This window comes from Cydia fagiglandana, chromosome 11 (assembly GCF_963556715.1).
Source record: "Cydia fagiglandana chromosome 11, ilCydFagi1.1, whole genome shotgun sequence".
Taxonomy (NCBI): domain Eukaryota; kingdom Metazoa; phylum Arthropoda; class Insecta; order Lepidoptera; family Tortricidae; genus Cydia; species Cydia fagiglandana.
In genome coordinates this window covers 8,909,100-8,923,806 of record NC_085942.1, presented here as the reverse complement: position 1 = coordinate 8,923,806, position 14,707 = coordinate 8,909,100, and the positions used below count along the sequence as shown (strand labels likewise).

Genomic DNA, 14,707 nt, shown 5'->3' with positions numbered 1-14,707 from the left:
AAGTTTACTCTGGATACGAGTGCAGCTTGGACTAGGTGTGTCTTCCCCCCACATAAACTTTATTTATATTCTTTACTCGTAATGCTCTCTTGATTAGTTTGAAAGAATCTAGACAAGTGCACATATTATGGCACCTTATGAAAATAGGATAGATATTTGCTGAGAGGGTCGAATGGATTTACCCGAGCCCCGAAAAAATCATTGCTCTAGCTTCAAAAACCACGGAGGAAAACGAAGAGTACGTTTGTATGGAGGAATGACCACTCCTGTTGGCTCTTAGCCCCCATACGCACGACAGCTTTTTCAACGCGCGTTAAAAAAGCGCTTAAATCTGTCTGCACTCTAAACTCGACTTACTGACCAAGGCTTAAAGTCGAAAATCCAACAACGCTTGATAAAAAGCGCCAGCTCTGTCGTGTGAATACATACAAGGCTATCCATTTGTGTCATTCAAACGCTTTTTTAACGCGCGTTGAAAAAGTTGTCGTGCGAATGAGGCCTAATCTCTTCCGCTCTCATTTATGGGTGCGTGTGGCGCACCAAGGTCGTGGTGCGGAAGTCTGTTACAGCTATTATTAAATTATAGCCGATCAAACAAGTGTGTCAGTAGAAAAAGGCGCGAAATTCAAATTTTCTATGGGACAATAACTTGTCGCGCGCGCATTTTTTAAATTTGCCGCTTTTTCCTACTGACGGAAATGGCTTGACAGACTATAGTATTTTGTTCTACAGCTACTGGCAAAATTGGTTTGCCAGACTGTATTTCGTTTCGTTTCGTTTCGTCATTTTCGATTCATCTCTTGATTTGCTCTTGATCATTGCTTGTCTGTGGCGTCTTTAGTCTGTGGTTTTTTTTTGACATATGAAGAAAATGGCAGTTCGCCGAGTTCGCGATCTTGGTGAAAATATCATGAAAAAATAGCTGTTGGCGTATTTTACAACCAAATTGTGGAACTAGAGTGCTACAGTGTACAAGATAAATGGAACAGTTTCATACCTTTAGTTTGTGACAATTTAAGTTAAAGTAATTTGAGTATTTTTATTATTTTTACATAGTATTATCTTATCTGAAAGCGTATTTGTCCAAACAAGTTATGATATTAGGCGAAACTCTGTTGTTTTCTTTGTCTCTCATTGATAGTGGAGCGATATTATTTTTATTAGTTTATTTTATTATTACCCTATCTGACTTAGAATGTGACTACTTGAACGCTCAAGAATGTTGTGACAAACTAAACTATTGGCTGCTACCAAAATATATAGGACATTCGTTCATGACTTTTCTGTTATTACTGCACGGGCAGCTGCTACTATTCCTGCTAAATCTGCCTATGCTCATATGGTTAACTTACGAATACTTTACTATACCACAAGGTAACCTCGGAGCCTACGATCCAGCCGAAATACACAACCGCGGACAGCTGAAGAAGCACTTGCGCGATGTGATGATCTATGTCGGGTATTACTTGATATTTTTCTTCATTTATCTGTACTGCTTCATAATAGCTATACTAAAAGGCGATCCACTGAATCGCCACGCTGATGACGAGATCGTAACTGAGCTATAGCATCAGCCATGGCAGACACTCTCGAGTCTGGGAGCGAGGGCGCCGGAGAGGCTGGCGAGGCAACAACACCTCATGGGATTGTGAAATGTCTGAAACTACCACTGCCTGACAACATTTTAGCTTATCTAGAAAAAAGGGAATTAGTAAGGGATGATCAGATTAAGCCTTGTAATAGTTTGGCAGAAAAAGTTACTTCTAATTATATAATAGCCAAAGAAATTATTAGCAACTTGTGCTGGCAGGAGAAGATGCTAGCTAAGCTTGTGTGCAGCACATGGCTTTCTGCTGTACACACATTGGAGCGGGAGCAACTCAGTCCGGCAGACTTTGTTATGGACTTGCATTCTTGCTGCTCGTCTAGAGTGGGGATAGAGTACAAGAAGTCTGCCAACTTTGCTACGGAGCCCTTGGCTGTACTAACCTTTGCGAACACAGCCGGTTTCAACATAACATGCAAATGTAAAGTCATTTGCCCCATTCCTTGTATGCCCCCCTGTGAAAAGGAACATTGCTGTAAGTTAAAATCAATCTTTTATTGTGAAATATTTTACTGATTTATAAACTCTAACCTTCTGAGACTAAATGTACATTACAATGTACATATTTGTGCAACCTAATTTGGACCTTTCATGAACCAAATAAAGTAGCATTTCTTTTGTCTCATTGCTTTTTAAAACAAACGAAATTCGTACTAATTTACTCATAGAATAAGGTTCAAATAAAAAAAAAATTAAAACTTTAGATGGTGGGTCTTAGGAGGCTACTAAGTTTGACTTTGTATTTACAGTGCTGGATCTGGTGCAGAGATATGTCAGTGCTCCAAAAGATTGTATGCTGACTGTGCGAGCTCAGTACCTCTCATACATGCCACTTCCACAGTCTGTAACTTATGAACATGCAATCACTCGCCACATGTTTGTCCGCTCAAATCCATTCATCGGAGGAGTTTACATCCCAAAGCTACCTGATGTAGAATTCCATGTAATAAACATTAAATCTAAAGGAGATATAAAATCTGATTTCTATAGAGAAATAGATAGAATCTCAGAAACTAGAATCTTCAAGGGAGTCATTGTTTATGTAACTGAGAAATATCTTTTGCATTCAGTGCAGGATATAGTTTTCTTAAATTATATAAAGGAAGTGTAAGTATGAGTACCATATTATAAATTCAACTAGAAAGAAATAACAGGTTTCTTTTTTTTATTGGGAAACTTATTCAACTTCTGGGAAAATTATTATTAGATAACTAATTCAATTAAAAAAACCTACTATGCTATATTATGCCAATAAAATCCATTTTATGCAAAAAATGTCATAAATCATTTTGGAGAAGAGCTAGGTACCTACTCTTTAAATTGTTAAATTGTGTTAAACATAGCTAAAATTCACAGCATTCGCTGTCACGTAAAAAAACCGCATCGGAATCGGCTCATCCGTTGGAGAGCTATGATGCCACAGACAGACATTGGCGTCAAACATACAACACCCTTCTTTTTGCGTCGACCGTCATGAGTAAAAATGACAGTAGAAGTAGTAGAACAAAAAAGCTTGTGATCCACTGCTCTCCTTGATTCATTTTACAATGGCTAGTGTGTTTAGTATTTATTTGCTGTCATACTCTCTAAATCTAAAATATGATCCTTCATTTCAGGCAACCTGATGTTCCATATGCTTTGGGAGGATGCATAGTGGAGGACACAATGTTTGAACAGAGTGATCTAAACCACATTGTAGACCAAGTGAATGAGGGCAAAGACTTCATCACAGAGAATCTCATCTCCATCGGGCTGTTTACAGCACCTAAGGGTGAGGATAATAAGGAGAAGGCTGACAGGTACAACTTTGAAGTGTACTCGCTAATCATTGATACCTCGGACTGGGCCAAGTCAAGAATAAGCAGTGCAATCACTGAGGTGAGTTGGCAATAAATTAAAACTTAGTGTAAGCAACACACTCAATCACAGACATTTAAACAAAATGTAATGTAAAAAAATAATAGCGCTGATATATCAATATCACTATCGTCAACAGACATCGAATTTTATAGCATTTTTGGTGCAGCAGAGTGGTGTTAACGGAATTGATATAATTAATTAATAATTAGGGTTGAAATTGTTTATATCAATTAATTCCGATAACACCACTCCGCTGCACCGAAAATGATATATAATTTACGATGTCTGATCATTCAACAATTTTGGTGTTGTCAAAGTCAAATATACTTTATTCATGTAGGCCGATAAAAAAGCACTTATGAACGTTTTACATAATATATATTATCTTAAGCTAATTGTGTTTGTAAAGTTGTTTCTCGATTGCATCATTTACTTAGTGAATATGTTATTTGAACTGACTATAGGTATTTAATTTTCACATGTATGTATTAGTTGACTTATCTTTATTACATTGTAATAAAATGTAAATAAAGATGTGCAGTCCATCAAATAGACAGTGACGTGACAAACATCAACATTAAAGGCTTGGCCACATACAGAGCGCGACGCAGCGCCGCGTCCGCGCCGCGTCCACGCCGCGCGACCGCGGCACATGCTAACAGGTTACCGACGTCAAACAGACTGCGTCCCGCCGGTATCACGCCCCGCTTCTGTCGCGCCCCGCGCCGCGCGGCCCCTTGCGTCCGCGCGGCGCGTGCGCAGCGCTGCGCCGAGCGAACGCGGCGGCCCGCCGCGTCGCGCAATGTCACATCAGTAGTATCGGACGTTAGGCAGCGAGCGGTGCGCCGCGTTCCCGCGCGGCCGCGCCGCGTTCACGCGCGCCTTGAGGGCGTGTTGAGAGCGTGAGGCCGGCGCGATCGGCGCGCGCCCTGTTTGACCAGGCTTGGCGTCGTCATCACGCGGCGCGGACGCGGTGCTGCGTCGCGCTCTGTCTGTGGCCAAGCCTTTATTCAGCAAATAGGACACAAGGGCATTTTTACACGTCAACATTGAATTTACATACAAGCAAAAATAATAACAATACATCAACAATTTTATAAAATACAACTAACAATTCAAACTAACGTATTACAATTACTTAGAGATGTATATGGTCTCTTAATGTCGAATTACATAAAAAACCTATAATATTAATATAAAAAAAATACAGATAAAAAGGGCATGCACATGACGGCCACAGAAGCCCAATACATCGGCCTACACGTCCTTTCCGTACAATAAAGTGTTTACTTACTTATTTACAATATATTTGACCCCTTTCATGGTCGTCATTATCTATTTGATGCTGATTGTAAGACATTAAAAAAACCGGGCAAGTGCGAGTCGGACTCGCGCACGAAGGGTTCCGTGCCATAATGCAAAAAAATAAACAAAAAAAAGGAAAAGAAAAACGGTCACCCATCCAAGTACTGACCACTCCCGACGTTGCTTAACTTTGGTCAAAAATCACGTTTGTTGTATGGGAGCCTCATTTGTATGACAGTTCGCAGGACAAGTGCCAAGGTTCGAACACAGCGTGGCAATCAAACTCTCCTGCCTCGGACGCGACCAAAAGCACGAAGTCGAGCAGGACTACTTCCGAGCGTCGTTCCCACAAACTCGCATCGCCGGGTGCTACGGGAACGGCGAGCTCGGCATCAACCACCCGCCGCGCCAGCCCGAGAAACAGAACCCTGCCAAACGCGTCCGCCAAGATACGGGCCCACACTTTGGAATTATGTACTCGTATTCCACAGTCTTCATGTACATTGGGTGGGGTAAGAGCTCAGCGCCTGTGGAACCGTCGGCAAGCCTGCAAAAAACACGCAGCAAGACCCAAGCGCGATTTAGAACGAATTAGCACGGATCTGAACTACTTAGAAGTTTACTCAAAAGCTTTCAATGTGATTACACTTTTCCATGTCATATTTTCTTTAAGGTGGGTAGTTTTTAATTGTAAAAGGTGAATAGTTGAAATGAGTAAATATGCTAAGTACATAAAGAACAAAGTGCTTGGCATTACCAGCTGAACAGGGCTATGTTTTCTAAATACTGATGGATTTCTGCTTTTCAGCCTATAATTTTGCACCTAGAAGAAATTGTTAATATTTCCATATTCTATGTATCTAGTATAAAGCCATCCCATCCCATGACTAAGTACCTTTAGAGTATAAACAAGAATTCAGTGTAATAACTTATACATGTATACTTTAGAACTAAAATACCACATTGACTATGCATTTACGCATCAATCATTTAGGTATAGGAATATTAAGGATTTTCTTATAGTTTACTGTAACTGTTTTATTCCAGGAGAATGTCTGATGATGAAGATTTTGATTTAATTTGCAATCCTCGGGTACTGTTGCGAAATCATCAATAAGGTAATCAATTGAAGTAGAATATCATTGTTGAATATTGAATCGATTATCGAAATTCTTACTCTATCGAAAATTTTCTCTATCGCTCTAATAATGCGACAGTGATAGAGATGGCAAAAGTTTAATTTACAGTACACATGGTCCTATTTTCCTGCACTAGTGCGTAAAATAGCACTTTTCGTGCGTATGACAAAAGTTTAAAGGGCCATATGTACTGTAAAACGTTGTACGATACACGTTCCTCTTCGATGTTCGCGGTGGCCCCCACTTTTCACACACGCTTCTGGAATAAAATTGATAATTGAAATGAGTGTCTCATAGAGTTACCCTTTATGACTTGGTACAAAATAAAAATGAGACCGAATGGTGTCCGATACAGGTGTAATATTATTTATGTTTATAGCTTTAGTTATGGTAAGGCCTTAGGTAGATATTGTCGGTGACAGTGAAACTTGCTGCCATTCTTAATTCAATCAAAGTAACTACACCTAGTCAGACCGTCAAAAGTCTGCAGCGATTTTGATAGCCCACGCAGTGCAAGTGTAATTTTAAACGTCTATGAAATTATGACGTATACATAACACACTGCGTGGGCTATCAAATCCGCTGCAGATTTTGTTTGGTGCGACTTATATCAAAATATAATCGGACTAATTTTATTTAGCACAGCTTACACGTTACACTCTTGACCGACGATGAATAGAAATGACATTTAACTACTTAGTGGAAGGTGTATGCATTATGTAAAGAAATAAATGAAATCAAGTAAATAAATGGTTTCAGTTTTTAGACTCCCAAGTGGGCTAAATTCGTAGCATAGATTAAGTAAAAGGTGGCTTTCCATCAGAGAAGGGTTATTGTGTGCCATGTGTATAAGGAATGCTACAAAGTGTAAAGTATTGCAGCTCCAAATAATTTAAATGACACGCTATAAAACCTTATTAGAATGCATGAAGGCTCATTTTAAACTACACACCTAACACACCACAAAACGTATGGGGCCTTACAGCGCCATACTGATCAAATTTGCGGCTCCAATATTTTGCACTACTTTATGCGATACACCCAAAAGTTCAAATTACGTTTTGGAATAAAGCCTTTATGAAGGCCTCTGGGACTCAGGAGGATAGAACCATGACCTACCTGTCTCCTCCGATCGCAGATTCAGTAAGGGAGAATTCATTGCTAATTGTGATATGATTCTTCAGAAAGTCAATGTCAAATATTGTGTCTGTTTTTATCATATCTCAGAGAGGGATGGGATTTAAATTTCTTTAACATTATTAACGAATAGCCTAATCACTAGAAGCTCACTTAAGGAAGCGAGATCAAATATTTTTTTAAAGAAATTAATACTGTAAAAGTATAGGGAACACTCCAATCAAACAACAAGATCAAGCAATGACTGACTGTTTATTTTTATAGACGGGTAGGCCTACAAATACAGAATCGCTCCTTACCCACATATACATAATATGACATCTTCCCTTTTCAAAAATACAAAAAAGAGAAAAAAAAATACAATTCAAAATCCATACAGCATGCATTTTTTTACATTTTTTTATATCAATACATTAAAGACATCTGAAATAAATTTAATTATTTTGCAGACTCTATTAATAATAGTAATTGTAATTGCATAATAATAACAAGTAACATAACATACGGAATAATTTTGTAATAACAAAAAGTACCTATTTTTTCCATAATAGGTACTACTTAGAATTACAGGTAGGTATTTATATAGTGACAAAATACACCAATCGCATTCACAATTAACTATATGAGTAACAATACCTACTACGTTATATCAGTTGGCATTTAAAAAGTATACAATAATGAACTTCTATTCATCATTAGTTTAATGTTATAAGGATTAATTACAGAAAAACAATATTTTTACATTATTACAGATTAGTTTTTGTTATTACTTTAATTTGGGAAACATTAGTTGGGATCTTATACAAAAAGATGACGGTAATTACATAGCACTAGGATTTAGCAATATTTTAATCGATTTTATGCACCTTACCAAGTTAAAACAATTCAATTCTATTACTAATAATATGGGTCGTATTTTAGATTTAGTCATGTCTACAGTAGCGTCATGTAATGTTTCTCAAAATGTAAGTCCTCTGAGCAATATAGACCCTTTCCATCCTTCACTTGAAGTTCTTATTACGTTTGCAAGCGCACCTCGATTGTCGTACAATAATGTTAACACCCGGCCAAACTTTTACAAAGCCAAATATGACCTTATACGAGCAGATCTTAGTAATTGTCAATGGGATGATATATTTTTTGGCCTCACCGACGTAAACGACATGCTAAGCGCGTTCACAGAGGTAGTCAAACAGCTGATTCGAAGACACGTACCACTTGCTAAGCCTAAAAGCAACCGTTTTCCCCCATGGTTTGATAAGAACTTAAAACGAGCGTTAAATGAGAAAAATAAAATAAGGGTTCGCTATAAAAAATACAAAAATCCTATGGATGCCGTAGAGCTAAAATTGCTTAGCAAGCGATGCGAGTGTCTGGCTACCTCTCGGTACAATCAGAGGCGTAGCTAGAGGATATGGCGCCCGGGGCAGGCACCAAATTTGCGCCCCCCCTCCCCCTCAAACGAAATGAACTAACGAAAGAGTTACTTTTTTACTTATTACTTACAGTTTACTTTTAATTGAGACAAAAAAGTGTTTTTAGTACATCGGTGGCTAACAAGCTTACGACCCACCTGATGGTCAGCGGTCACATGCGCGTTGCCGACCATTTTAAAACTTATACACTTATTTTTTGGAGATCTCCTTAGACTTAAAGGTTCAATATCGCTTGTGAGTTTGGGATCGTAGACTATTCACAGGTACAGCGCGCCTTTGGACTGATTTGAAGGGTCCAAGGTGGCATCCAGATGCTCCTGCCCAAAGGTGACAGCAGTACTCAATAAATGGGATCTGTCTACCCCAGAGTAAAGTATCGCCTCCCTTTATTGAGCACACCGAGTTTTTTTTTGGATACGAGCGCAGCCTACCCAGCAAGGTGGCTACGAAATTATTGGACGTCACTGATGGAGATCTCAACACCGAGGCTCCCAATACTCCCTGAGATGGGAAGGCTTGTGCCTTGAAAAATGAGGTTTTCTTAGCCCTAAACGCGCAAAATTGAGTCTTGGTGGGATTGAATTGGACTAGTTTGTCCTGATCCCACATCGAAACCTGACACAGGTTTTTCACGATATTCTAGTATCACAGAACGAGCGATGTTATCACGGCATGTCTTATACAGGGTGGTCCAAACCTTGACGTCCATAATTTTTTTAAATTTCTCACGCTGTGGGCTATCAGAATATGTAAGTTAGCCGACGTTTCGTAGTTTTCGAATTATGATTTTTATTACTTTTAACGTTTGTTAAGAAATTCTGGGGTGATGATTTAATTTAAAAAAAAACTATTGAACTTTATTGTTTCTTTTTGTAACATAATCCTTGATAGTCCGGGAGCCGGCTGCATGAAACAAACCTCATCAAAAAATAGAATATACCTACCCTGTAGAGGTACCTGACATTTAGTAGATTCCAACGCACTTGGTCGGCCTAGGCTTAACCTGGCAGATTTTGTACAAATGGCAAAAACGTTGGACAAAAATTCATCAAAAAAAACCTCATCGAAAAATAGAATGAAACTTGTATAGTAGGATACCTGACCTTGAGGACAGTAAAAAAAAAGTGGTCGGCCTCACCTTAGCCTGGCAGTTTTTGCAGTCCGACCAGATTTATTGGGTCACGTGAGAGCTACAATTTACCTCATCGAAAAATAGAATGAAACAAACGGATTATAAGAGCTAAAATAAGCCTGTTGACGTATGTCTTTGTCGGCCTCACCTTAACCTGGCAGTTTTTGCAGTCCGACCAGATTTATAAAAAAATCATCAAAACATTTTTATCGATAAATCGTATGAAACTTGTATGGTACGATAGCTGCCTTTGAGGACAGTAAAAAAAAAATGGTCGGCCAAATCCTGTGTTTGCAGGTTCCTGTGTCCGACCAATTTTGTGGTACCACGTGAGAGCTACAATTTACCTCATCGAAAAATAGAATGAAACAAACGGATTATAATAGCTAAAATAAGCCTGTTGACGTATGTCTTGGTCGGCCTCACCTTAACCTGGCAGTTTTTGCAGTCCGACCAAATTTATGAAAAAATCATCAAAATTTTTTTATCGAAAAATCGTATGAAACTTGTATGGTACGATAGCTGCCTTTGAGGACAGTAAAAAAAAAGTGGTCGGCCAAATCCTGTGTTGGCAGGTTCCTGTGTCCCACCAATTTTGTGGTACCACGTAAGAGCTACAATTTACCTCATCGAAAAATAGAATGAAACAAACGGATTATAATAGCTAAAATAAGCCTGTTCACGTATGTCTTGGTCGGCCTCACCTTAACCTGGCAGTTTTTGCAGTCCGACCAAATTTATAAAAAAATCACCAAATTTTTTTTATCGAAAAATCGTATGAAACTTGTATGGTACGATAGCTGCCTTTGAGGACAGTAATAAAAAAGTGGTCGGCCAAATCCTGTGTTGGCAGGTTCCTCTGTCCGACCAATTTTGTGGTACCACGTGAGAGCTACAATTTACCTCATCGAAAAATAGAATGAAACAAACGGATTATAATAGCTAAAATAACCCTGTTGACGTATGGCTTGTTTCGGGCGGCTTTCATAAATTCAATGTGGCAGTGTGCGGCAGAATCCACTTGCATCAAATTTGATGCAACACATTGTGGCTGGACATTAAGAGATGAAATGTGTAAGATCAAATGGTTTGAAGGACACATAACGCCTTTGCGAGTCGAAGAAATAACAATAAGATAATCACTTAATATATGTGAGGTTATTTTGTGTATTTTTATTTATTTATATTTATTGAGAAGTTCAACAGCGTTTACATTAAATAATATACAAAAAACATGAGAACTTATAGCATAGCCAATAACAGAACTTCCTGTAATTTATACATAATAAAAAATCATCTGTGGGTAGACTTGTAACTTGTGCTGTACAAGAATCGTAAATATAACTTAATTTGTAAGTCTTTACGGTACAAGGAAAAAGAGAAAAAATTAATAATAACTGTAAACTGGAAAAAAAATCCTAAAATAGTAGGTATAGCTCTAATTTTGCGTAAACAATAAATAAAAAATAGTAAAATAAAAATACATACAGTACCTACATAAACGAGCGAATCTATTAGTTTGTATGCATTTATTGGAATTTATGTGTTCGTGTGTGTGTGTGTGTGTGTGTGTGTGTGTGTGTGTGTGTGTGTGTGTGTGTGTGTGTGTGTGTGTGTGTGTGTGTGTGTGTGTGTGTGTGTGTGTGGGTGGGTGGGTGGGTGAGTGTATGTGTGTAAGTGGGTGTGATAGTGCGTGACTACCAGGAAAGTTGCTTTGCAATTTGTGATTTGAAAACACGTCTGGAGGAGAAGAAAGGGTCAATGTTTTGGAACGATTTATTATAGGTACGTGCGATTCTACTCAGGATAGAATTTTGGCCATAATTGGTACGATGACAGGGAATATGGAATAGTGTGGTGTGACGAGTTCGGCGCGTGGGAGCGCGGAGCCCTAACTGTGACAGCAATCCAACGCAGTCTAGATGCCCGTTGAGAACATCGTGGAGGAACATTTTACCATTTATTTAAATTTTGGAAGGATCACGTGCAGTTTTTCCTCTTATATTACAAGTGTTCGATTGAAAACTAAGCTTTGGTGTATACCTGGATCACCTGCACGTACAAGAAGGCGTTTCATATACGCCCGCCCATCAGATAGGTACACAAAGTCATGATGCGTATGGAATACAGCATGTGTGTGTCCTATTCTAGCTGTCACGTGGTATCACAAATTTGGTCGGACTGCAAAAACTGCCAGGCTACGGTGAGGCCGACCAAGCCATACGTCAACAGGTTTATTTTAGGTATTATAATCCGTTTGTTTCATTCTATTTTTCGATGAGGTAAATTGTAGCTCTCACGTGGTACCACAAAATTGGTCGGACACAGGAACCTGCCAACACAGGATTTGGCCAACCACTTTTTTATTACTGTCCTCAAAGGCAGCTATCGTACCATACAAGTTTCACACGATTTTTCGATAAAATTTTTTTGATGATTTTTTTATAAATTTGGCCGGACTGCAAAAACTGCCAGGTTAAGGTGAGGCCGACCAAGACATACGTCAACAGGCTTATTTAAGCTATTATAATCCGTTTGTTTCATTCTATTTTTCGATGAGGTAAATTGTAGCTCTCACGTGGTACCACAAAATTGGTCGGACACAGGAACCTGCAAACACAGGATTTGGCCGACCACTTTTTTTTTTACTGTTCTCAAAGGCAGCTATCGTACCATACAAGTTTCATACGATTTTTCGATAAAAAAATTTTGATGATTTTTTTATAAATCTGGTCGGACTGCAAAAACTGCCAGGTTAAGGTGAGGCCGACCAAGACATACGTCGACAGGCTTATTTTAGCTATTATAATCCGTTTGTTTCATTCTATTTTTCGATGAGGTAAATTGTAGCTCTCACGTGACCCAATAAATCTGGTCGGACTGCAAAAACTGCCAGGCTAAGGTGAGGCCGACCACTTTTTTTTACTGTCCTCAAGGTCAGGTATCCTACCATACAAGTTTCATTCTATTTTTCGATGAGGTTTTTTTTGATGAATTTTTGTCCAACGTTTTTGCCATTTGTACAAAATCTGCCAGGTTAAGCCTAGGCCGACCAAGTGCGTTGGAATCTACTAAATGTCAGGTACCTCTACAGGGTAGGTATATTCTATTTTTTGATGAGGTTTGTTTCATGCGGCTCCCGGACTATGACCAACGGCGCAGTTGCTAAAACAACAGCATCCTCACTTGGCTGAGTTGAGCTGAGTTCAAGCTTAGATGTTGCCCTTACCTAAATAAATAAAAAATAAATAATGATAAAATACAAGCGATTTCAAGGACTTTTTGTTATTTTAGAAACTGCTAGACCCTAAGTTTTTTTAAAAGGTCAAAAAAGTGATACTTAATAGTCCTAATTTTTCAGAGTCGCCGGTCAAAGGAACTGAGGTGGAAAGCTTCCAAATTAGTAATTCATTAAAAAAGTCCTCTTTTGTTATTTCTACTATTATTTTATGGTGTCACTTCCCCATCGCTATTTCATGTTATATGTGCAAATACCACGAACATGTATTAGAAGACATAAAAGCAAAGCAAATCTTCACCCCGGAATTTCTTAACAAGAGTTAAAAGTTAAACTCGTAAACTACGAAAAATCGGCTTATAATCATGGGGTATATATATTCTGATAACCCACGACGACGATACTAAAAAAAATTTTTGGACGTCAAGGTTTGGACCATCCTGTATACAGGTTGGCTAAAAAATAACTGCATTTTCCTTGCCAGGGAGATTTGGGATTACACCTACTGAGCAAGTCGCGAAAAAAAAATTTGGCTGTGTCCTACATTTTGGCTGGTCCATTTTCTATGGGAGGTATTTTGCCCATTTTGGCGCCCCCCCTTTGGACGGCGCCCGGGGCACGTGCCCCCTCCAACCCCCCCCTAGTTACGCCTCTGGGTACAATGCTTATATATCAAAGGTGGAAGATGAGCTTACTGCAAATCCTAAATTATTTTGGTCACATCTAAAAGCTAAGCGAGGTGGGTCAAGTGCTTATCCGGCATTAATGTCTCACGGGTCAATGGCCACCACAGATAATACCGAAATCTGCGACATGTTTGCATCCTACTTTTCCTCGGTGTACATCACCGATTCTTATGATGTCGGTTTAGAACATAAATCACCGTTACCACAATCCCTTATCAACAATAGCCAATGCTTATCATCTGTTATCATAGACAAAGAAGCTCTACTTGTTAAACTGAAAAGTATGGATTGTAGCAAAGGAGCCGGACCAGATGGTATCCCACCTATCTTTATTGTTTCTTGTGCATCTCAGTTGGTTGAGCCCTTATGGCATATTTTTAACAAATCACTTTCCTCTGGAGTCTTTCCTATAGCTTGGAAGATCGCTAAGGTTGTCCCTATTCCTAAATCAGGCGACGATAGCATAGTTTCAAACTATAGACCAATATCGATTTTATCGTGTTATGCTAAGATCTTAGAATCCCTTATCTACCCTTATATACAAAGACATCTTAAACCTTATTTGACTGACAATCAGCATGGGTTTGTGAGTTCTAGATCGACATGTACAAACTTAGTATCATTTACCGAGTTACTAACAAATGCTGTGGACGCAGGTAAACAAACGGACGTGATATATACTGACTTCAGTAAAGCTTTTGATAAGGTCTCTCACTCAATACTTATGTACAAATTATCAGCATATGGTGTATCAGGCAATGTGTTACAGTGGTTACAGTCTTATTTAACTGAAAGGGTTTTCTATGTGGTGGTAAATGGCTACGAATCGTCTTATCATAATATAACATCTGGCGTACCCCAAGGCTCGCATTTAGGTCCTATCCTTTTCAACTTATTTATTAATGACGTAACTGAATGCTTCCACCACTCTACGGTTTTTATGTATGCAGATGACCTTAAGTTCGCACGCGTTATTAACACAACTGAAGATATCACCTTACTTCAAAGCGATATTATAAGACTGAGTAGTTGGTGTAAGCATAACCTAATGCACATTAATATCAAAAAATGCATCCATATAAAATTCACCCGAAAACAAAATGTAACACAGTCCGACTACTATATAGACGATTGCAAACTAAACGAAGTTGAGAACACTCGCGATCTT

At 38.8% G+C, this 14,707-nt stretch overlaps 2 protein-coding genes across 2 annotated transcripts; both read left to right on the top strand.

Annotated features, from left to right (window-relative positions):
• The first annotated feature begins 1,047 nt into the window (after positions 1–1,047).
• On the top strand, positions 1,048–1,568 carry LOC134668887 (protein cornichon homolog 4). Its single transcript, XM_063526376.1, has one exon. It carries the CDS (start codon positions 1,095–1,097, stop codon positions 1,566–1,568), a length of 474 nt encoding a protein of 157 aa, XP_063382446.1. The 5' UTR covers positions 1,048–1,094.
• An 8-nt stretch (positions 1,569–1,576) lies between these two features.
• Positions 1,577–6,661, top strand: LOC134668885 (uncharacterized). Its single transcript, XM_063526373.1, has 4 exons — positions 1,577–2,081; positions 2,356–2,713; positions 3,223–3,484; positions 5,010–6,661. Exons 1-4 carry the CDS (start codon positions 1,577–1,579, stop codon positions 5,364–5,366), a joined length of 1,482 nt encoding a protein of 493 aa, XP_063382443.1. The 3' UTR covers positions 5,367–6,661.
• Positions 6,662–14,707: the final 8,046 nt, after the last annotated feature.

Coding starts and splice junctions, on each gene's coding strand:
- LOC134668887 (XM_063526376.1), top strand. CDS start 1,095: ATGATATTAGGCGAAACTCTGTTGTTTTCTTTGTCTCTCATTGATAGT.
- LOC134668885 (XM_063526373.1), top strand. CDS start 1,577: ATGGCAGACACTCTCGAGTCTGGGAGCGAGGGCGCCGGAGAGGCTGGC. Junction 2,082..2,355: donor CTGTGAAAAGGAACATTGCT/GTAAGTTAAAAT, acceptor TTGTATTTACAG/TGCTGGATCTGGTGCAGAGA. Junction 2,714..3,222: donor TTAAATTATATAAAGGAAGT/GTAAGTATGAGT, acceptor CCTTCATTTCAG/GCAACCTGATGTTCCATATG.